The sequence below is a fragment of the Gracilinanus agilis genome, chromosome 1 (genome assembly GCF_016433145.1).
Source record: "Gracilinanus agilis isolate LMUSP501 chromosome 1, AgileGrace, whole genome shotgun sequence".
In the NCBI taxonomy this organism is placed as follows: domain Eukaryota; kingdom Metazoa; phylum Chordata; class Mammalia; order Didelphimorphia; family Didelphidae; genus Gracilinanus; species Gracilinanus agilis.
In genome coordinates, this window is record NC_058130.1 from 341,967,710 (window position 1) to 341,989,860 (window position 22,151).

At 35.8% G+C, this 22,151-nt stretch overlaps 1 protein-coding gene across 2 annotated transcripts in view; it reads left to right on the forward strand.

The window, feature by feature from the left end:
* Positions 1-1,107: 1,107 nt before the first annotated feature.
* The window catches only part of AGGF1 (angiogenic factor with G-patch and FHA domains 1), a 76,656-nt gene continuing 55,612 nt past the window's right edge, over positions 1,108-22,151 (forward strand). For both annotated transcript variants that reach the window (XM_044663148.1, XM_044663155.1), the window contains exons 1-5: positions 1,108-1,655; positions 6,264-6,366; positions 7,557-7,759; positions 8,489-8,653; positions 16,842-17,030. In XM_044663148.1, the coding sequence (XP_044519083.1) occupies positions 1,446-1,655; positions 6,264-6,366; positions 7,557-7,759; positions 8,489-8,653; positions 16,842-17,030 (870 nt within the window). In that variant the 5' untranslated portion in view covers positions 1,108-1,445. The remainder of the gene's footprint in view (positions 1,656-6,263; positions 6,367-7,556; positions 7,760-8,488; positions 8,654-16,841; positions 17,031-22,151) is intronic.

A 22,151-nucleotide genomic window follows, 5' to 3' on the forward strand; every position in this document is an offset into this window, starting at 1 on the left:
CCCTGATGCCAATTTCTGGATTATTTTAGTAACATATAAATCTTTTCCCTCAATCAACTTAATGTGAACCCTCTAAATGTAATCTGTAATCTAATTTAGTTTACCGAGAAATCTTGTTTGTTTCCTTATTGGATGTATGAGATCATGACTGCTTAACTAAGTTTGTTCAATTTTATGACACTGAAGGAAGCATGGAATTATGAATATTGCCATTTCTTAAATTTTTATGGTCTAAGAGGAACGTACAAAATCTCAATTACTTCTTTGTCACCCTGACATAGTTTTGTCGATTTGAGGCTTTGTTCAAATCTTAATTGTGGGTTAGGACATTTTTTTTTGTTTTGTCCGAGATCTGAACCTATGCTTAAGCATGATAAAACCTAGTTTTTTACTTCTATAATCTGTTTTTGTATCAATTTTAGCAGCAGTTACCTACCATATAAACTCAAAAAGAAGATAAGTAGAAAATTCAAGATTAAAAAGCCCTGGCTTCCATCATCACTACACACAGTGAACAGAAAGCTGACAAGTGCAAAATAACAATAATAGCTAGTTTTTATATAGCACTTTAAGGTTTGCAGAGTGTTTTACAAATAATATTTCATTTTATCCTTACAATAATTCTAAGAAGTAGGTGTTATTGGTAGTTTTTTTTATAACACATTTTACACATGAGGAAATAGAAGCAAATAAGTTAAGTAACTTTTCCAGGGTCACCCAGCTATTAAGTTTCTGAGGCTGGATTTGAACTAGACACTTCTTCACTCACTACACCACCTAGCTGCTTCTACTGGAATCTGCTTGCCCTCGGGATCTTTTTTCCATTCTCCCAGGAACAGGAGTTTCATCCACTCACCAGCAGAAGACAAGAATCTTTTCTTTCTAAACTCTCTTAGCCGATTCTAGGGTGCCCAACGCATGCGCATTAACTCCACTCTCCCAGAGCAAACGGAGACCAGGGGGCTTCGTCACTTCCGGCTCCGCTACAGGAACACGTCCGGGTGACGCGCGGCCCTTGTGCGTCCGCTCTCCGCCTCCCGCCCTCCCCGCGCCTAGTCGGTAACCGGGGAAATTAAAGTTGCCAATAAAGTTTTCGTTGTTGTGGTTCAGAAGTTGCCCGCGCTTTGGGCACCGACGGTATCGGCCGCCGTCGCTGCTCCGCGCCGGGTCGAGGCTGAGGCCTGGACCGCGCCGTTGGGCCTCGATTCCTCCCTCCTTAGTTCCCGCAGGCGCGCCGAGAGGCTCGGTCCAGGTCGGCATGGCCGACGGCAGCCGCCGTCATGTCAGTGTCAGGCGGCTCCGCGCCCCCCGTGCCCTCAGGCTGCCACTGAGCCCTCGGGCCGCCTCCTGAGCGCGGCCTCTTGGCCCTCCTCTCTCGGGACGCCGCTGCCGCGACTGCGGACCCGAGGCGAGGCCGCGGGCGGACGCTGAGTACCACCAGCTTCATGGCCGCCGTGGCCCCTTCCTCTCCGCCCCGCGCCCCATCCCCGCCGGCCCCGGAGCCTGAGCTGGTGCAGCTGCGGCGCAAGGTGGAGAGGCTGGAGCAAGAGCTGCGTAGCTGCCGGCGCCAAGTGCGCGACATTGAGAAGGTGCTGCAGCACACGGAGCGCCTGTACCAGGGCGCCGAGAGGTGCAACCAGGAGCTCCGCTCCCAGGTAACCCGAGCCCCGGGCGGGGAAGGGGCTGGGCCGCCGCCTAAAGGCGGAGGATTCATCTGTTCCTCTGCCTTGCCCTTGTCCCTGGGTCCCGGGGATCCGGATTGCTAAGTAATACCCTCAAAGGGATCCAAACCCACCGAAAATCGCGTGCATTTATCACGCCAAGTAAACTTCGTGCCAGTAAAATGGAGCGAGTTATTTAAGGAATGCAAGAGCACGCATGGCTTAAGTTCTTGACCAGTAATTCATACCGACAGATTTCGATACACTATCTGAATAGGAGGAACAGTTCTTAGAATTTGCCCCCCTCCCCTGAAATATTTTTGCATATTTCACAGGCTGTTGTATTTTATGCTGATCTTATGTCTAATCTTTCCCTGACACACGCCGTCCCCAAGGCTCTTTTGGAAAAAGACTGCTGAGATACCATTATTGTGGCTTTATGTGGTATTTTAAAAATAGCACGTTTGAGTGAAGAATGAAGAGCCAGTCTGAATGAGGACAGCATATGCTACACTGGTTTTCACTTTTAACCTAAAGCAGAATTTAGTTTTGTTTTTCAAAGCAGACAAGTTATGTCCTAGACACTGTATCCATGTCTTGCTACTTCAAGCTATTATAAAAATTTCAGTTAAGTCAGAATTAGTTGTTAAATATCAAATACTTTATGGAGCAGTGCTACTTACATCCAAGAAATGACAACTTTGAATTTCTGGACTCTTAATTTCCATGCACATTTGATCTCTTTTGCTCCAAATTGACAATCTTGACAAAATCTTTATTTTAATGGGAAAAATTCAGAGCTTCACTTTCCTTCTTTATATAGTGACAGGCTTTGGGCAAGCTGGTACCCAAGGTAGCCTCAAGTCCTAAATGCTTTTTGTATAATCTAGGATTTAAGTTGTAAAGCATACAGCATATGCAATGGCTATACTTTCAAGTTTATTATGTTTGACTCCTTACCAACTTCAAATATATTTGTTTATTTGAATACAGAAAATCATAAGGGAACATTGAGTTTAGGACTTCAAAACATCTTGTAAACATTTACATTAACTGAAATAGTTACACATTTTGTGCATTTGTATCTTACTATAACTTCTTATCCTATCTCTCCTTGTTTTGGGGCTCCTAAACCTATTTTTTGCCCACATCAGGACCTCAGGTCTCCCTACCCTTTAGTATTTTTTCAGGCAATTATCCTCACCTCTGACTTCACTTTTCTTCTTTTCCCATCTGGACTCCATACTTAGCCACAGTGTCCTTTATTTTCAGATCAACAATCCTATCTCTACTCATTCCTTGCCAGACCATGACCCTAGACTACTCCCATAATCAACCTCCTACTTATATGCCACTGAAGAAGCTGGAAGAGTTAGCCATGTAGACTGGGCACATTATAAATTCAGGCTATCTTACTTCAGTTGACCTTCACTGCAGCATAATACTCCTTTTATGCCTCTCTAGATCCAGGAAAAAGGAGTAGTGGTATGAAACCCTAAAGAGAATAAAGTGTTCAGTAGTGTCAAATGCAACAGACAGGTCACACCATAGCTCAATAGGACACTATTGAACACTTCTCTAGGACAGGGGTTGGCAACCTTTTTGGCCCTGAGAGCCATAAACGCCACATTTTTTAAAATGTAATTTCATGAGAGCCGTACAGTGCTCACAGTGCGCACTCCTGTAACAGCGCCTGAAAAAAAATTGATTTTATGGCTCCTGCAGAAAGAGCCATATCTGGCCCTCAAAAGAGCCAGATATGGCTCGAGAGCCATACGTTGCTGACCCCTGCTCTAGGGTTTCATGCCACTACTCCTTTTTCCTGATTCTCTTCCTACAGAATTGTTGCTTCTCAGACTTTGCTGGCTCATTATTACTATCACATCTCTTAGCTTTTGGTGTTCCCGTAGGCTTTGTTCTGGGCCCTTCTTTAACTCTCCCTCTTTCTCCTGTGTATCTGTCTTTTTTCTCTCTCTCCCTTTCTCTTCCTTCCTCTCTCTCCTTTCTCTTTCTCTCCCCCTTACCTCATCAATTCCTTTGGATTCAATTGATTTAAATATATATTTAAGTTTCTCTAGTCTCCTGAGTTTCAGCCCTGTGTCACCAATTGCCTGTTAGGCTTTTAAAACTAGATAATCCAATAGTCTCACATCTAGCATGCCTAAAACAGAACTTATCTTTTATTCCCAACTCCATCTTTCTTCCAAACTTCTTTTTTTCTGTCAAAGGCAGCACCATGCTTCCTGTCTCCCAGATTTATAATATCATTATCCTAGACTCCTTATTTTATCAATTCCTTTCCCTTGTAGTGAGCTCCCAATGGGTATCCCTGCCTTAAATCTCTCCCTACTCCAGTTCATTCTCCATGCTGCCGCCAAAATGATTTTCTTGAAAGCACAGATCAGACCATGTTATGTCCCTGCTTAATAAACTCCTGTGGCTCCCTGTGGCTCTAGGTTAAAATATACTCTTCTCTTTAGCATTTGAAAACCTCATAACCTAGCTCCAATTTATCTTTCTAACTCTATGGAACACTACTTTTCCCTTCCATACTCCTCAGTCCAGCCAAGCAGGTCTTTTTGTCCCTCAGACTTGACCATACAATATCTTCCATCTCTGTGCCCAAATAGTGCACTCCTTCCTAAACTACCTTGTAGTTAAAACTGCACAAAGCTCCTTGTCAGTTTGGATTGTCTTTTTCTCTGTATTTATGCCCTCAGGGTTTAGCATGGGACCTGAATATAACATGCTTAATGTATGCTTGTTCATAAAAGGACAACTACTGTGGCTTTGGGTTCTAAATAAATGATAAATAAATTAAGATGAATAACATTAGGAGTTTCTTATCTAAGAGGAAGGGAAATGGGACACATACAAACAAGCTTGTGTTTATATAGTTACAGTTTAGGATGGGCATTCCTCACCAAGGTTTTATATTTATTCACAGGTGAACTATGTATATGTAATATATATGTATACATATACATATATATTACATATATTTATGTAATATATATGTATACATATACATATATATTACATATATTCCCATTTTCCTTGTACAGCAAGTTGTCTGCAGTCTTTTTATTTTGTTTTTGTTCACTTGTTTTTTAGTTGTCTCCATCATGACCCCATTTGGGATTTTCTTGGCAAAGATACTGGAAAGGTTTGGTGTTTCCTTCTCCAGTTCATTTTACAGATGAAGAAACTTAAGGCAAACAAGATTAAGTGACTTGCCCAGGGTAACACAGATAGTGTGTTTGAGGCCAAATTTGAACTTGGGTCCTCCTGACTACAGACCTGGCCTACTGGTACCACCTAGTTGCCCTTTCAATTTTTTACTGTTTTCTGAAGAGTATTTATATTGTTGGCCTTTTCAGCTCACTAAATCAAAAAATTAGGAAGAAGGGAGCAAAGTTAAATGGCATACTTCATAGAGAAGCTGTAGTTTTTAAAGTCTATTACTCTAAGTTGGTTTTAATGTATTTGTTCTTGTATACTGTAATTAGGAAGTGTTTTTGCCAGACTTTTAAGCCATATTTAATCATACGAGAAAGGTGTTACAGATAAAATTACCTTAGTCATTCATGTCAGCCTTATCTCCACTGCCCCTGTTTTTCTGCTTTTAAATTGCTAAAAATGTGAACTAGTCAAAAACAAGCAGATGGACAAAATAGCTGTGGAAAACATGAATAATCCAGACTGAGTACTTATCTACCATATAATCAAGAATTTATTCTGAATTTTTCATTCTTTTTCATTGGCCACAGTGATTATTCAGGGAGCAGGTCATAACCTGTCTATGGACAAGTTGACAAAGCCAAGAGAACACAATTTATAGTGAACTAATGTTATTTTACCTTAAAGCTACACATCCGACTATGGCATATTGAAAGAGCAACTTTTGCTTTTTTTCTAGTTAAATACCCTGGATATCATGAGAATGGCATACTTATGGCCCCTTCAAGGACTCAAATAGCTTAGGCACATATAGGTATGTTTCAGCAGCTAACACAGTTTATTCCTCCAGAGCAGTGGTTTTTAATTATGAAACTGCTATTTTGAGAAATATGTGCAAAAAAGCATTTAAACTGCATTAATGCATTTAATTAAGTACATATTGTCAAGGTTGAAGGACACTGAGTAATATTAGAGATTTAATTACAATAGAGAAAGAAATTTATATTTTCTTAGTTTTATAATTCTCTATGGAGAACTGTTAACCTTTTTAATATTAGCATCATATTTATAAACCATTTGACATATTGGATACAAAGAGTCCATTTAGGGAGTTCTTTCATCTCCTTCAATTAGTTACTGATTTCTGTAAGAATTAATGTAGGAGATATTAAAATCATTATATCCAGTTCCCCTCAGATTAAATGAGAAAGATGAAAGAAACTCAGTGATAATGGCATGTTTTAGAAATGGGACCAACTGCTTTCTGTGTACTTTAGGAAAAAAAAAACTTGACAGCTTTTACCAGGAATAATAATTTACTGTTTGTTGTTTTAGAATGTTTTATGTAATTGGGCAAAAGTACCATATTTTAAAAATAATAATAACCCTTTGGTTTTTTTTTTGTTGTTTTTTTTTTTTCAGGTAGAAGAGCTCAGTAATGAAATCCATTATAGGAAAAAAAAAGAAAATAACAAGTCTGATGTAGAAGTCCAAACAGACGACTATACTCCTTGGTCAACCTCAGGTATTTATTATGCAATGAAGAAATACCTCTTTTAGCTTGTATCAGCCCAACTCAGGGTTCTCTTTCTTTAAATTTAAAATAATCAGCTATATGAAAGAATATTTTGTCTTATTGTTCAGTTCAGTACAATGTAGCTGACTACCAAAAATCAAATAACCCTTTGAATGGAAGCGATTGGCAGCTGATATCCTTCATATAGGAATGTGTTGCTGACACAATGTCACTAGGAGGATTATTTTGAATTATGGTTTTAGTGGTGCTGATGATTAATGGATCTGAGCCAGCAACCTTCTCACCTGAGCCTTTTGTAACAAGAAGGCATGTATCTTTGAGGTGACTGAGATAAATGTCATAATTTAGAACAGTAGCACTGAGTTTTTTCTCAGTGTAAAGCTCACTGCCTCTTATGAGATGCTACCCATGACCTTGGCCTTATTAGCGCCATGGTCTAAGTCTAAATAATATTCATCCTAACTGATTTTTAACTGAGTTAAGCTGTAACATAAAGTGATCCTTTCCCCAAATTCTTATCTTGTCTACCTAATTGTGGTTTCTATTTGGTCTGAACTGGTAAACTTATAGGTTCATAGCTCTAGGTGTATGTGCTTCATTTCAGAAAGCTCACACTTATCTAGAACTTTACAGTTTACCAAGTGTTTTCTTTCCAATAATCTTGTGAAATAGGTGGTACAGGGCATGCAGCTAATAATAAGCAGAGAAGCTGGAACTCAAGCCTGACTCTTCTAGTTCCAAGTTTGATGCTCTTCCTACTGCACCATGCAAAATTGTCATTTTGGGCAAACTGAGACCTTTTACTTAGTCTTCATGTCATTGTCATATAGTGAGGAGAGATAGCAAGGAGTCTGTATAGAGTTAGCAGTTGTTAAGGATTAATTTTATAGTTTATCTTAATCGTTTTCTGAAATGACAAATCTTTCTTTTTTTTTTTTTTTTTTTTTTAGTTTTAAAGCCAAGATACTAGATAGAGGTGACAAAAAAGATTTATTATGGAAAATTTACCTAAACGTCCTGTGGAAGCTTTTAAAATACATTAAATAGGTCATAACAATCAGTGTGGTTTTAATTTGATAGCACTGGTTTTGAGTATTTTTCTTTTATTTATCAAATACTTTGAAAATGTAAAGTCCTTTATTATTTACCTGATATCCCGCACTTTACTTTCGCTACAGATTATTATTACCAGACGTACTATCGGAATGTCAGTTCTCCAAGTAAGGGGGCTGAACTTCCACTTGAACAAGCTCAGGAGCATGAAGAGCCCAATCATAATTCTACAGACCCAATACATAGAGAGAATGAGGGTCAGATTGGCACTGATACAACAGAAAATGCTAAATATGAACAAGAGGACAATTTTACCCCTAATTCACAGGTAAAAGACTTGTTAAATTCAAATCATTACTATTTGTTATCTTTTTTTCCGAACTTTGCTTATATAAGTTCAGATCCAACTGATATTTTCATCATTATGAAATTGATGAAACTAGATTTAAATAATCATACACAAAAGCAGAGAATATAATTCTCAGGCAGCAAGAATTACAATTTCTGTAAATGTGTGTTTTTTTTTTATCTATGTCATATTACAAAAATTTATGATGTGTAGCTACCAAGTATATAGCATTGTTGTATCATCTATTTTCAGTATTTTTTATGCAAATTTCTTTAACAGTTTTTGGTAATTTATGGGAAATAGCTTCCAAAAGTTAAAAACCAAGGAAGCTTTAAACCAGAAACAAAAAATGCCTTTTTGAAGATAGCAGCAAAGTCCCATTTATTTTTCCTCTTTAGGATCTGTTACTTACAGTTCTGCTTCTGTGAGTTAGATGCTGATTTAAGAAAAAAATTTTATATGCCTAACTTGGTGGTAGCATTACAATGGTTATCCAGGAACTATCACACACTAAATTTGAGTGTCTTCAAAACTGGGTCAGATTTGAATGTAATACTTTAAGGAATAAAAACCATTAGAACTTTTTCTTTTGTTTCTTAGGTCATATTGTATTTAATCAGTTTCTGAGGTCAAAGCTTATTTATGCTCACATTTTGGCCCTCTTCAAGAAACCAGCTATCTCATTTCACTCACTTTTCATTTACGTAGGAATCAGAAGATGTATTAGCTGCAGAAAATGCCGAGTTAGATGGTTCGTCATTAGCTGAAAGTTTGAGAGCTGCTGCAGAAGCTGCTGTATCACAAACTGGATTTAGTTATGATGAAAGTACTGGATTATATTATGATCACAGCACTGGATTCTACTATGATTCAGTAAGTCTCTGGTATCAATAATTTATTTTTAAATCTAAGCACAAAAGAAAGAAAAGGAAGTTTATGCCTTTTACATTTTTCAGAACTATTGAAGGGTATTGAGGAATCACAGAATGTTGTACTTTCAGGATTTTGATTCATTAGAATAAGTACTAGTTGTGTTTATTGTAGATTTTTTGATTCTATGTTTATCAGTTTTATTTTTGCCACTTATATTCTAATTTCTGTATAAGTAACATGAAAATGTTAGAATTTTTGAGAGGTTTTTAATAATTGCATAATAATGCTTTGCAAGAACAGTGGATGCTTCAGATATACAAGGAATTGAAGTTTTTAATACTATAACATGGGCTGAAAGAAAAAAATACGGAAATTTTACGAGGTGGAAAAGTACTATATGAGATTCAAGTTTCATGTAAATTTTTTTTGTCTGCATGAATCCATGTGAAAGTACTAGGTAATGTTAGAAATAAAGAACTCTCTGGACCCTAATTCTGAGCTGAAGATCCAAACATTAATTGTGGTAAATTAAAGCTGGAGATCTTATCACACCCATTTTGTGATAAGACCCCATATAGATGTTCAACAGTATGTTTTATAGGTTTTTGATAACTAATTAGCATAAGTCATTAACAGAGCAGAACATATAGATGTTATTAAGAAACATGCAGTGTTACTTGACAATAAGAGTTTAAAACATTTGTTAAGAAGTCCTCAAAGTTCAATACAAGGTTAACTATCATACTACTTGGGTCAGAGTAACCTTTCTTAACCACACTATTCTGGGAGCCTAGAGTGGCATAAATCTTTAAAGGATCAAACATAGGAAGAAAACAAGGTTGTTTTCATACTCTCTTATCAAGCCAGCTGTAGCTCTCCACTCTCCAGCTTTTCTAGATAACTACACAGACCTAAAGTTTTTATTCCTCCAATAGAAGCCCTTAAAATATTTAGTTGCTATAATATTCTGATATTCCAAACCATTTCCTTTCTAATGGCTATGGTTAACATTCTATTATTATGATTGATATCTTATACACAGGTTACTGAATAGGTCTAACTAAACTTATAATTGCAGTTACTTATCTAAAGGATTATATGTGATCACTGTTCCTAATCAATAATATAAAGGCAATAGAACAATTTTCTTCAGTAACTTTCTCTTGAAATTCTAGTAATACTTTTATTAGCAAACAAATACAATTAAGTATTTCACATATTTTATCAATCCATCTCCCAGTGTTCATTTTCAGATAGATCATTAATTGTGACAGAAATATAATTTGAGTTTGTGATTTTCAAGATTGTGTTTATCCACTGAGTCATGCTACTTTCTAGTATTCAATATATGATTTGATGACATCAGTGATGTAGCTCATGCCTTCACATTCCTTCAGAGAATATGACCTGCTAAACTAGGAAAATGTGAGGGTAGTCCCAAGAAAGGCAATTGTTATGTACTACTGGAGATATTAGCTGTATCAGAACTGCCTCAGGAAATGTAGCAAGGCTGTTGACTTGTCTTAGTTATGGTGGAGGAATTTAAGGTGCTTCTTTGTCTATCCCCATTGCCATGACACTGAAGGTTTTTTAAAATTCTCTTTCCAGATGTTTGCCATTGGTCATCTGCCCAGAGTTATGATATTTTATTTAAATTATTCTTTTCATTTTCATTGAACTTGTTTTAGGTACCTGCTTGTTCTCTGGCAGATGAAGGCATTATTATGTTTTTAACATCTGGATTATACTAATTTATTTCATTATTTAAAAATCAGAAATTATTAAAGAAACAATAGAGTATAGTGGATAAAGAACTAACTTCAATGTTAAGATGACCTGAGTTCAAGGACTGTCTTTAACACATCCTGGCTGTGTGACTAGGCAAGTCACTTAACCTGGCCCTAGCCCCAGTACTCTCTAGGTAACTCTCAAAGAAAAGGTTGTAGTCTAATGATATACTACATTGTTAAATATTTAGTTATCCTCACAACTTTGAGAGGTAAGTGCTATTATTATCATCTCCATTTTACAATTGAGGAAACTGAGACAAATAGAAATTAAGTGGTTTGCTCAGGGTCACACAACTACTAAGATTCTAAGGTCAAATTTGGAATCAGGTGTTCCTGATTCCAGGCCCAGTTTTCTATCACTACATCATTTAGGAGGCAAAGAGATGATTTCCATAATACAGAAGGGATCACAATCTAAAACTATAACTAAAATTTTTTTTAGACATTCTTTTTTTATTTAGAGTTCCAAATTCTCTCTTTCCCTCCAGCTCTTCCCCTACCCACTGAGAAGGCAAGCAATATGATACCCAAATGTGAAGTCATACAAAATATATTTTCATATTAGCACCCCCTCTCCCCAAAAGACAAGAAAAATAAAGTGAAAAAATATGTTTCATTTTAAGTTCATTAGTTCTCTACCTGAAGATGGATAGCATTTTACATTGTGAATCTTTTGGAATTGTCATGGATCATTGTATTGATCAGAGTAGCTAAGTGTTTCATAGTTGTTCATGTTTACACTGTTGTTATTAATTTAAATCATGTTCTCCTGGTTCTGCTCACTTCCCTTTGCATCAGTTCGTATGAGCTTTCCAGGTTTTTCTGAAAGGAAACTGCTCGTCATTTTTTATAACACAATAATATTCCATCATGATCAAATAGCTCAACTTGTTTAGCTATTCCCTAGCTGATCCCTCAATTTCTAGTTCTTAGCTACCACAAAAAGAGCAGCTATAAATATTTTTTTGTGTCTAGGTCATTTTGCTTTTTCTTTGACCTCTTTGGTATAGTGACCTAGTAGCGGCGGTATTTCTGGGTCAAAGAGTATTCATAGTTTTATAATTCTTTGGATATAGTTGCAAATTATTCTCCAGAATGGTTGGACAAGTTCATCTAATAACAGTGTCCCTTTTCCCTTTATATCACCTCCAGTATTTGTCTTTTTCCTTTTCTGTCATATTAGCCCATCATGATAGGTGTGAGATGGTACCTCAGAGTTGTTTTAATTTGCATTTCTCTAATTAGTGATTTAGAATATTTCATATGACTTATATTTTAAAATATAAATTTTATATTTTTATATTTTATGACATTTTAATATTATATTAGTTGTATAGTGTGTTTCTTTTTGATAATTTTGATTTCTTCTGAACACTCCCTTTTAAAATCCTTTATCATTCAGAGAATAGCTTTTATTTTAAAATATTGTTAAGATAAAACATAAATATGCTTTAAGATCATAAGACAGAGTCATGTAAGGATTAGGGAGAAAAATAGTGTTGAAGTCAAGGAAAAGGAGGTCTTTTGAGGTTAAATTCAAAACCTAGTTCTTCTGCTTACTAACTATGCAACCTTGAGCAAGTCATTTGCATTCTCAAGACCTCTGATTCCTTATTTATAAAATGAGGAAGTTGGGCTTATGATTGCTAAGGTTTCTTTCAACTGTAAATATATAATCATAGGATCCTGGTCAAAGGAACCATGGATAAAACTTTTCTCTATACCCAGAAGATTCCAGAAATAGGTTTTCTGTAGTTATGATCAATCAGATTCAATCACTGCTTGCACTTTCTAGTAGAGTAGGGAAGCTAATTTGGAAAAAATGCTTGGGTTGGGGCAGCTGGGTAGCTCAGTGGATTGAGAGCCAGGCCTAGAGATGGGAGGTCCTAGGTTCAAATCCGGCCTCAGACACTTCCCAGCTGTGTGACCCTGGGCAAGTCACTTGACCCCCATTGCCTACCCTTACCACTCTTCCAGCTATAAGTCAATACATAGAAATTAAGGGTTTAAAATTTAAAAAAAAAAAATGCTTGGGTAGTCCCTTCTATACACTCTTTCCCTTTTGCCCTTTAAATCAGGCAGACCCTACTGAGTTACCGACTAACTTTGTAACTGTAGATTACACCTCTTTGTGCCTCAGTTTCTACATCAGCAAAATGAAGAGATTAGATTAGATTTTTTTTTTAAGTTTCTCTGCAGCTCTAAATTTATCTTTTTTTTTTTACATTTTTTTTTTACTTTCAGGATGACATTATAAAATATAGCTTATGATTGGTATAGAGCAGTGATGGGCAAACTATGGCCTGTGGGCCAGATGCGGGCCCCTTGAAATGTTCTATCTGGCTGCGTGACATTATTCCTAATCTGACAAATACAATGAGTAGGATACAATACAGTGAAACTTCGAAAGAGTTGCCTTAGAAACAGACTGACAGATGAGCATTTCCTTTCCTTTGGCCCCCTCTTTAAAAGGTTTGCCCATCACTGGTATAGAGCAATTCCAGGGGAGTCCTTGACTTAGACCTTAAAACATCTCTCTCATCTATTTGCTATATATATATATATATATATATATATATATATAAAATCTAAGGCAGTTGACTGAAATTCATTGCATCAAAGTTTTAGCAGCAGTCATCAGGTATAAATGATAAACATTAGAATTTTTTCTTGTCTTAATGGTGATAAGGATTATAGAGTACTCTGTTGGGGTAAGGTTTTACACAAATGCGAGGAAAGGGCACAGAATAGAGACCGGGAAACTGAAAGACCAATTTACTTAGCCAAACTTGGCCAAATAGAAGTTGTACTTGAAATTATTTTTGCCTATGATTGTCTATAAATTGACACAGATTAGCTGGAACATATCCGTTGAGACCAATACTACTTCACAAGATTTATGAAATTTTTTGTTTTGTTTAGTTTTACATTTGGCTTCCTTTGTTATAAAGGAGCTTCATTCCCAGAAGATTCATTAATTGAGTTATCACTGTACATTTGCTTAAATTTATCAGTTTATAACATTTAAATTTAAGGAAGCATGTTGTTTTAGGGCTGTTGCAATATGCATTTTCCTTCATTATTTTTATTTACTATAGTGCCATACTAAAACTGTTTACATTGTATTTGAAGAGATCACTGGTCTCATTTCTCATATTGCACCATTATAGTTATATATTCTGATGTTGCAAACAGGTTTTGACTTCAAACATGATAACTCACAAGAATCCATGAAAAATGCTAAAAATAACTGAATATTTCTAATTCTTATACTTAGAGTTCCAAGTAGAATCTTTTCTCTAAAGTCTTTTTTTGCAATCTTTGTTTACATTTCAAAAGAAGCTTCAAGAAAATGTATTATTGGATGGTTACTGTCCTCCCAATTTTATAAGCCATGGTGAATAAAGTTTAATGTGGTTTAAAGTTCTGTATGAACATATATATATATATATATAAACTAAAACGTTCAAATCCCAGTTTTGAAACCTGGCATTCGAGCTTTCTCAATCATATTTTGTGTGAAATAGGTGTTATGGGGCAGCTAGGTGACTCAGTGGATTGAGATCCAAGCCTAGAGAGAGAAATGGTCCTGGTCTCAAATCTGGCCTCAGATACTTCCTAGCTGTGCAGCCCTGGACAAGTCATTTAACCCCCATTACCTAGCCCTTACCACTCTTCTGCCGTAGAACCAATACATACTATTGATTCTGATGTAGAAAGTGTTTTAAAAAGGAAAGAAATATTGTTGATTTTAATAAAGGAAATGGGAGCAAAAATGTGGATGCTGTTTCTCTTAGATATTTGGAGACTAGTCGTTAAATTTTAATGATTTGAACACAAAAATTTAACTTTTGCGGTTTCATTATGCCTTGGTGAGTAGGGAATTTTGAGCCAAAGCTGATGTGTGAGGTATTCATGTTGGTATGAATGAACACTAAAGAGAGAGTGCTGGTATGATGACTACAATTAACTGATCCTTATACCAAAGAAAATTGGCTTGAGTGTCCAAGGATGTCTGAGTATTGTGATCCAGTTGATTCATCCCTTAGCATTTTCATTATGAATCCCTTGTAGTTATCTAGTAGCCACCAGGTTTGAATCCTAGCATTGACACTTACTAACTGTGACCTTGGGGAAGTAATTTCATTTCTATGAGGCTTAGTTTTTTAAATCTGTAAAATGAAAGTGATATTTTTGGGGAGAGAATTCAAATTATATAGCCACCTACACTTACTATTCTGAATCTCTGAAATTGAGATTTGATTCATTTAGCAATTATTCCTGAAGTAAGTAAAAAGAAAAATACTTGTATTTGTAAGTGTCAGGTTATTGAGGTTGTTTGAATCTGACAGCAAAATGGCAAAACTGGTTTGAGTTATAATCTATTTTTATTCACTTTAGTCACCCCTAGAAAAACTACTAGGGTATATTGAAATTTTTTAAAAAAGAAACCTCAGTGTATACAAATCAAAACAGAAGAGCCCCTTACAACTTTTAATATCAAACTTTGAGAAAACCAAAACTTATTTTAAAGAGATTTTGTTACTTGTAGAAGATTCAGTATCCAAACAGGCTTATTACTTTGAAGTCATTTGGTTCTGCAAGTAGCCAATGTAGACCTGAGGATTCAGCATGCTTTTGTTTAGTTGATTCATTATTTTAAGTAAGTGAATTGTAACTTTACCAAAGAGAGAATATTTTAGTTTCCCAGGCTCTACAGAGAGAAGACACACAGTATCAATAATCAGATGGAATTTTTGTTTTTTTTCCCTAAGCCAGAAATTATGTTGAAATCGTTAGATTTCAACTTTTGCATTTCCCTATAAAAAATATAAAAATCAGAATTTTGTGAACATGTACAAATGCTAAGAGAAATAAAGCTGTGTCAGAATGTTGTTACATTGAGCCATTAATAGGAACAATGAAAACATTCTCTGCTTCACCTTATCTTATTTTTAGTTGTATTTATTTTGTTTGAATATCGTTAATTCTTTTTTTTTTTAATTATCCTTACCTTCCATCTTAGAATCAATACTTTGTATTAGTTCCCAGGCAGAAAGAATGGTAAGGGCTAGGCAATGGGGGTTTAGTAACTTGTCCAAGGACATGCAGCTAGGAAGTGTCTGAGGCCAGTTTTGAACCCAGGACCTCCCATCTGTAGGTCTTGCTCTCAGTCTACTGAGTTCCTGTTCATTACTCTTGATATATAACAGTGACTCAATAGGAAAATGTGTTAGACTGAATGACAAGTTACTGCCTTCTACTAATACAAATTTTAAGCAAAGAACAAAGAAAAATGACCATTACCTTCAAATGATTTTGTAATCAAGGCTAAATCAGATTTGGATTGAGTTTCTATTGGTCATATTGTTGAAAATTAATCTTATTCTTGAATATGCAGCAAATTAGTGCTTTTCAGGATTTAGTTACACGATCTCATGCTACAAATTAACTATTGAATCTTCAATCTGGTCTTACCTTCTTTTGTTGTATACCCCTAAGGGAGTATACCAATGTGTCTATATCAATGCAAAATATCTTACAGATGTATTTTTCTATTTTTAAACCATAATCTATCAAAACTCATTTTTGTGTTGCTGCTTTGTAAAACAAAGCACAATTTTTAAATACTTAAACTATTAAGAGATTAAATTTTGTCAAAACTATTATTCATTAGTTTCTTAGATAATTTAATTTCTGGAAAGTTTGACATTCTTCATTTTGTCATTATACTCCAAGTACATAATAACTTTTTTTAAAAATTAAGAATAGATGCATATTTTGCAAAGGAGACTTTTAGAGGCTGTATCTGGCAGTTTTTAAATGGTCATAAAGTAACTGAATTAGAGAATTGGGAATAATATGTTCAGCCGTTTTGAGGGGCAGGATCTACTTTCTCAGATTGCACATTTTTTTAAAAATCCTAATATCTTTGATATATATCCTTCTATATTAATTTTATTTGTTACAGGGCTAGGCAATGGGGGTTAAGTGACTTGCCCAGGGTCACACAGCTAGGAAGTGTCTGAGGCCAGATTTGAACCTAGGACCTCCAGTCTCTAGGCCTGGCTCTCAATCCACTGAGCCATCCAGCTGCCCACAGATTGCACAATTTTTGTACAGTGTGGATTTTTTATTTATTGGCCACCTTTTATATGGTTTTAGTTTCCCATAGTCTGCTAATGAAAGGAAGCATGCATAACCTATGAAATTTGGAACATGTTTAATAATAAAAAATATTTTGGAAAACCGAAAATGTTTATTTGTTATCTGTGATTCTTCAGTTTAAAGGAAAATAGGCAATATACAATATTGGTGATATTTGTTAATATTTATGTTAAAATTAGATTATTAACTTTTTGCATTAATGGACCTCACTTTTTTGTCTCCTTTGAAAGGAAAATCAACTATATTATGATCCTTCTACTGGAATTTATTACTACTGTGATGTGGAAAGTGGTAGATATCAGTTTTATTCTCGTGTAGATTTGCAGCCCTACCAAACTCCCATCACACAACAAAATAAAGATAAAAAGGGGAAAAAGAAAAGGAAGGATCCAGATTGCTTTACTGCCAATGAAGAAAAGGTATTTTTTCCATATATAGTTATATAAGATATACATGATGCTATAGTAAATAATGATAAGCTATAATTATGTTATATTCAAGACTAGAATGCTATAGAAATTGAAAATCGCTACCTATTTGTATTCTGATCATAACCTTGAGAATCTTATTAAAGTACATAACATTTTGATAGGGCAAATGTGGACTTGTTCACTAGATTCTGACTACTGAACTTCAAGTCTCAGATTAGATGCCATCTTCTCCATGAAGTCTTCTCTGACACCCTGAGGTAAAGGTGATCTCCTCAATTTTGCCATAGAATGTTGCCTGAACTTCTCCTTTGTACTATCTCACTCTCCTGTATATTATTGCAATTTGTGTATTTACCCCTCACATAAAATTATGTTTCTAGAAAGCATAGCCTGTGTCATATCTGTCAAAATATATCTGAATAATTTAACATAGTGCCTTATACTAGTAGGTGCTTAATGTGTTGTAATGAATTGAAATCTAAGAGGAATTCCTTGAAGCAGCTAATTTTAAGACAAATAAGCCTTGCCTTAAGTAGGTATTAGCAAATATATCCTCGATGATGACAAGATGTTTGTATAGGGTAAAAATAAAAATAGGTTCGAAGAAAAAATCTATACTGATTTTTTTTATTTTTTTAATTTAAACATTTATTAATATTCATTTTTAACCTGTTTACATGCTTCATGCCCCTACTTTCCCCTTCAACCCCCGCTCTCCCCCCACCCATGGCCAACGCACATTTCCACTGGTTGTAACATGTGTCCTTGTTCAGGGTCTATTTCCATATTGTTGTTAGTTGCATTGGTGTGGTAGTTTCGAGTCTACATCCTCAATCATGTCTGCTTCAGCCCATGCATTCAAGCAATTGTTTATCTTCTATGTTTCCTCTCCTGCAGTTCTTCCTCTGAATGTGGGTAGCATTCTTTACCATAAATCCCTCATAGCTATCTTGTGTCATTGCATTGTTGCTGGTACAGAAGTCCATTACATTCGATTTTACCATAGTATATCAGTCTCTGTGTACAATGTTCTTCTGGCTCTGTTCCTCTCACTCTGCATCAGTTCCTGGAGGTCTTTCCAGTTCACCTGGAACTCCTCCAGTTTATTATTCCTTTGAGCACAATAGTATTCCATCACCAGCATATACCACAGTTTGTTCAGCCATTCCCCAATTGAAGGGCATGCCCTCCTTTTCCAGTTCTTTGCCACTACAAAAAGCGCAGCTCTAAATATTTTCATACAAGTCTGTTTATCTATGATCTCTCTGGGGTACAAACCCAGCAATGGTAAGGCAGGATCAAAGGGCAGTCATTCTTTTATAGCCCTTTGAGCATAGTTCCAAATTGCCAGCCAGAATGGTTGTACCATTTCACAACTCCACCAGCAGTGCATTAATGTCCCAATTTTGCCACATCCCCTCCAACATTCATTACTCTCCCCTTCTTTCATTTTAGCCAATCTGCTAGGTGTGAGGTGATACCTCAGAGTTGTTTTGATTTGCATTTCTCTTAATTATTAGAGATTTGGAACACTTTCTCATGTGCTTGTTGATACTTTTGATTTCTTTACCTGAGAATTGCCTATTCATGTCTCTTGCCCATTTATCAATTGGGGAATGACTTGATTTTTTATACAATTGCTTTAACTCCTTGTATATTTGAGTAATTAGACCCCTGTCAAAGTTTTTTGTAATAAAGATTTTTTCCCAATTTGTTGTTTCCCTTCTGATTTTGACTACATTGTTTTTGTTTGTACAAAAGCTTTTTAGCTTAATATAATCAAAACCATTTAATTTGCTTTTTTGTAATTTTCTCTAACTCTTGCTTGGTTTTAAAATCTTTCCTTTCCCAGAGATCTGACAGGTATACTATTTTGTGTTCACTTAACTTATTTATAGTTTCCCTCTTTATATTCAAGTCATTCACCCATTCTGAATTTATCTTGTTGTAGGGTGTGAGATGTTTATACCTAACCTCTCCCATATTGTTTTCCAAATTTCCCAGCAGTTTTTGTCAAATAGTGGATTCATGTCCCAAAAGTTGGGCTCTTTGGGTTTATCATACACTGTCTTGCTGATGTCATTAACCCCAAGTCTATTCCACTGATCCTCCCTTCTATCTCTTAGCCAGTACCATATTGTTTTGATGACTGCTGCTTTATAGTATAGTTTAATATCTGGTACTGCTAGGCCCCCTTCCTTCACATTTTTTTCATTATTTTCCTTGATATTCTTGATCTTTTGTTATTCCAAATGAAATTTGTTATAGTTTTTCCTAATTCAGTAAAGAAGTTTTTTGGTAATTTGATAGGTATGGCGCTAAATAGGTAAATTAATTTGGGTAGAATGTTCATTTTTATTATGTTAGCTCGTCCTACCCATGAACAATTTATACTGATTTTTATACTAAATTCTATACTGAACTATTCTATACTGACTTGCTAAGGGAAATTAAAGATGCATTCTCTTAACATTTGAAGATGGATGTCATAAGGAGAAGCTGCATCCACAAAGTTGTCCCCACTTAAATAATTTGGTAGGTATACAATACAGGCTTCTATCCTAAAGTTCTTCCCCAAAGAGTGGCCCAGTTTAACCCAAGTTCCCAGTTTGAATCTTTATTCTTCACTTCTGTGATTCTCTTATTCACTGATTAACACCCATTTACACTTTCCTCATCTTGGATTCCTGACTTCCATCAAGTTTCAGTTAAAGTCTCACCCTCTACAAGAAGTCTTTCCTTGTCCTTAACCTTCATGCCTTCCCTTTTGGATTATCTCTAGTTTACCCTGTATATATCTTGTTTGTACATAATTGCTTGTGTGTGGTCTCCCTCATTGGCCTATGAGCTTCATGAGAACAAGGGCTGTTCTTTGCTTCTCTTTGGACCCCCAAAGCTTAGCATAGTGCCTGGTGCTTAATAAGTGCTTAATAAATTATTGTTGACTTAAATTTATTACAGAGAGATTTTAAGCTTTTTACACAAACAGTAATAAGAGATGAGTCTTTTTCAATAGCTGAATTTACAACAATTAAATTATCAATAAAGTTTTTCCACTATCTACTTCTGGAAAATAAAGAAAAAAAGAGGAAGAAATGAGGTTTTAAAATTTTTTCAGCCTAACAGATATATTCAAAGTCACTATCCCACTGATTTCCCAGTTTCTCCTCCCTTATGAAAGGCATCAGGGATTGGGAATGAGCAGGTCAGTTCCTGGACCCTAAGTTCAGCTCTCACTCATTTTCCTCCTCCTCCTCCATATTAACACTAGAGCTTTGTTTACTGTGGGGAGTTTGATTGTATCTTTCCTAGTGGTGGACAGTTTTTTTCTTCAAGAATTAATGTCTAAGCTTAACCTAGTCATTACCTCTAGGTAGATAATAGAGAATTTTAGCACTTCTCTAGATTCTTTAGCACCCGTTTTCTTTGAAAATACCCACCAGAAAGCCCTATTCTTGTATACATTTTTTTTTCCAGTTTCCATCCTCCGCTTCTCCATACATTGCCATCTAGATAAAATCTTGGCTTCTTTACTGGCACCTACTACTTCTTTACTGGTACTAATTACAAAACTCAAGGATCTCTTCAACTTGGAGTTTCAGGTCTCTGTTTTAGTTCTGTTGGCTTACCAAGGCAGCTTTACCTTACTTGCTTTCCACAGTGCTCTTTTATAAAAAGTTTCACTTCTCTGTAAGAATATTAAGTTTATGTAGTTTGAATTTTATCTGTCTAGGAATGAAGTTTCCATTTATTCTTTTATTGCTATGTAAATAACCATCCCCTGTGCAATGTCATTTCACTTGGAACAATAATTTCAAAAAATCAGTTAGTGATATTAAGGAGAGCATACCAGATCATAAACTTTCATTTAATACCATTGCCAGAGATAGAAGATGGTCAGAAGTGATGATCACTTTGACCTTTGTTTGGTAAGATGCTCTCCGAATTGCAGTAGGTCAGGCTAGATAGAGACCTCACAGACTCTCTTGTGTAGCTTTACCGTTTCGTAGATGATAAAATTAATGACCAAGAGATAATGTGACTCCATGGCTCCATAGCTTGTTGGCAGTAGGACCAATGTTCAGACACAAGCATTTTCAAATATCATATACTCTTTCTACCTCATCATGCTTTCCCAAGTACTTGTATAGAGTTTGCATCTAAAGGCAACTGTTGGCTCATTAAATAGAACGTTGGACCTGGAGTCAGGAAGACTTGATTTCAGATCTTACCTCAGAGGCTAGTTTAGTTGTGTGACCCTATGTATAATATTTGTAAAGTGCTTTGCATACCTTAAAGCACTACATAAAAGCTAGCTACTGGTCATCATCATCAAGAAAGTCACTTTCTTGGGTGTCATGCCTCAGAACACTGGAAATTCAGAAGAGCATGGAGACAAGTCAGACTAGGCTAACAAGACTAGACTTTTTGTCCTCCTTAAAGCCATTAAGTTGTTTTTAGTCAAAACCACATTCTACAGTTTCTTATTCTGAAAACCAAAGAACATGTAAAGTTGTACTAAAATACTAAAGCACAAGAAAGGGAAATGGGGGAGAAGGGGAGTTGGTGAATATTAGGTGACCTTAGGACATATTTTAGGTCTTAACTCTTATTCAAATATAAATCATATAAAACTTCAAGGTTTCCAAGATAAATCAGATTGCATTTTAAAAGATTAGAACTAGTTCTTGTGTCCTGCAAAATTAAATGCTAAGATGTATACATACACAGAGTAATTTCCCACTTCTCCTGAGGCCAGATGTCTAGCAATCTCATCCTTCTGGATCATAGCCAAAGGTCTAGAAACAAAAGTGTTTGAGGAGCCAAAATAGCTCTACAAAGCCCTTGTGTTATATATGCAGTCCATGGAAGAGGCCCTCATGCCCTCAATCACAATTAACTCTTACTTAACATACACTTCTTACAAGTTTAATTACCTGGTTCCCAGTTCACATTCTATTAGAAGAAGCAACATAGAGAAGGAATGAGAATGCTGCTAGCATTAGTGAGAAGTGACAACAGTCTGAAAAGAGGACATAAGAAAACTCATTTAATAAAGCATCACTGTCTGTATGGGAGCAAAACAAATTGACATGCCTCAGTAACCCA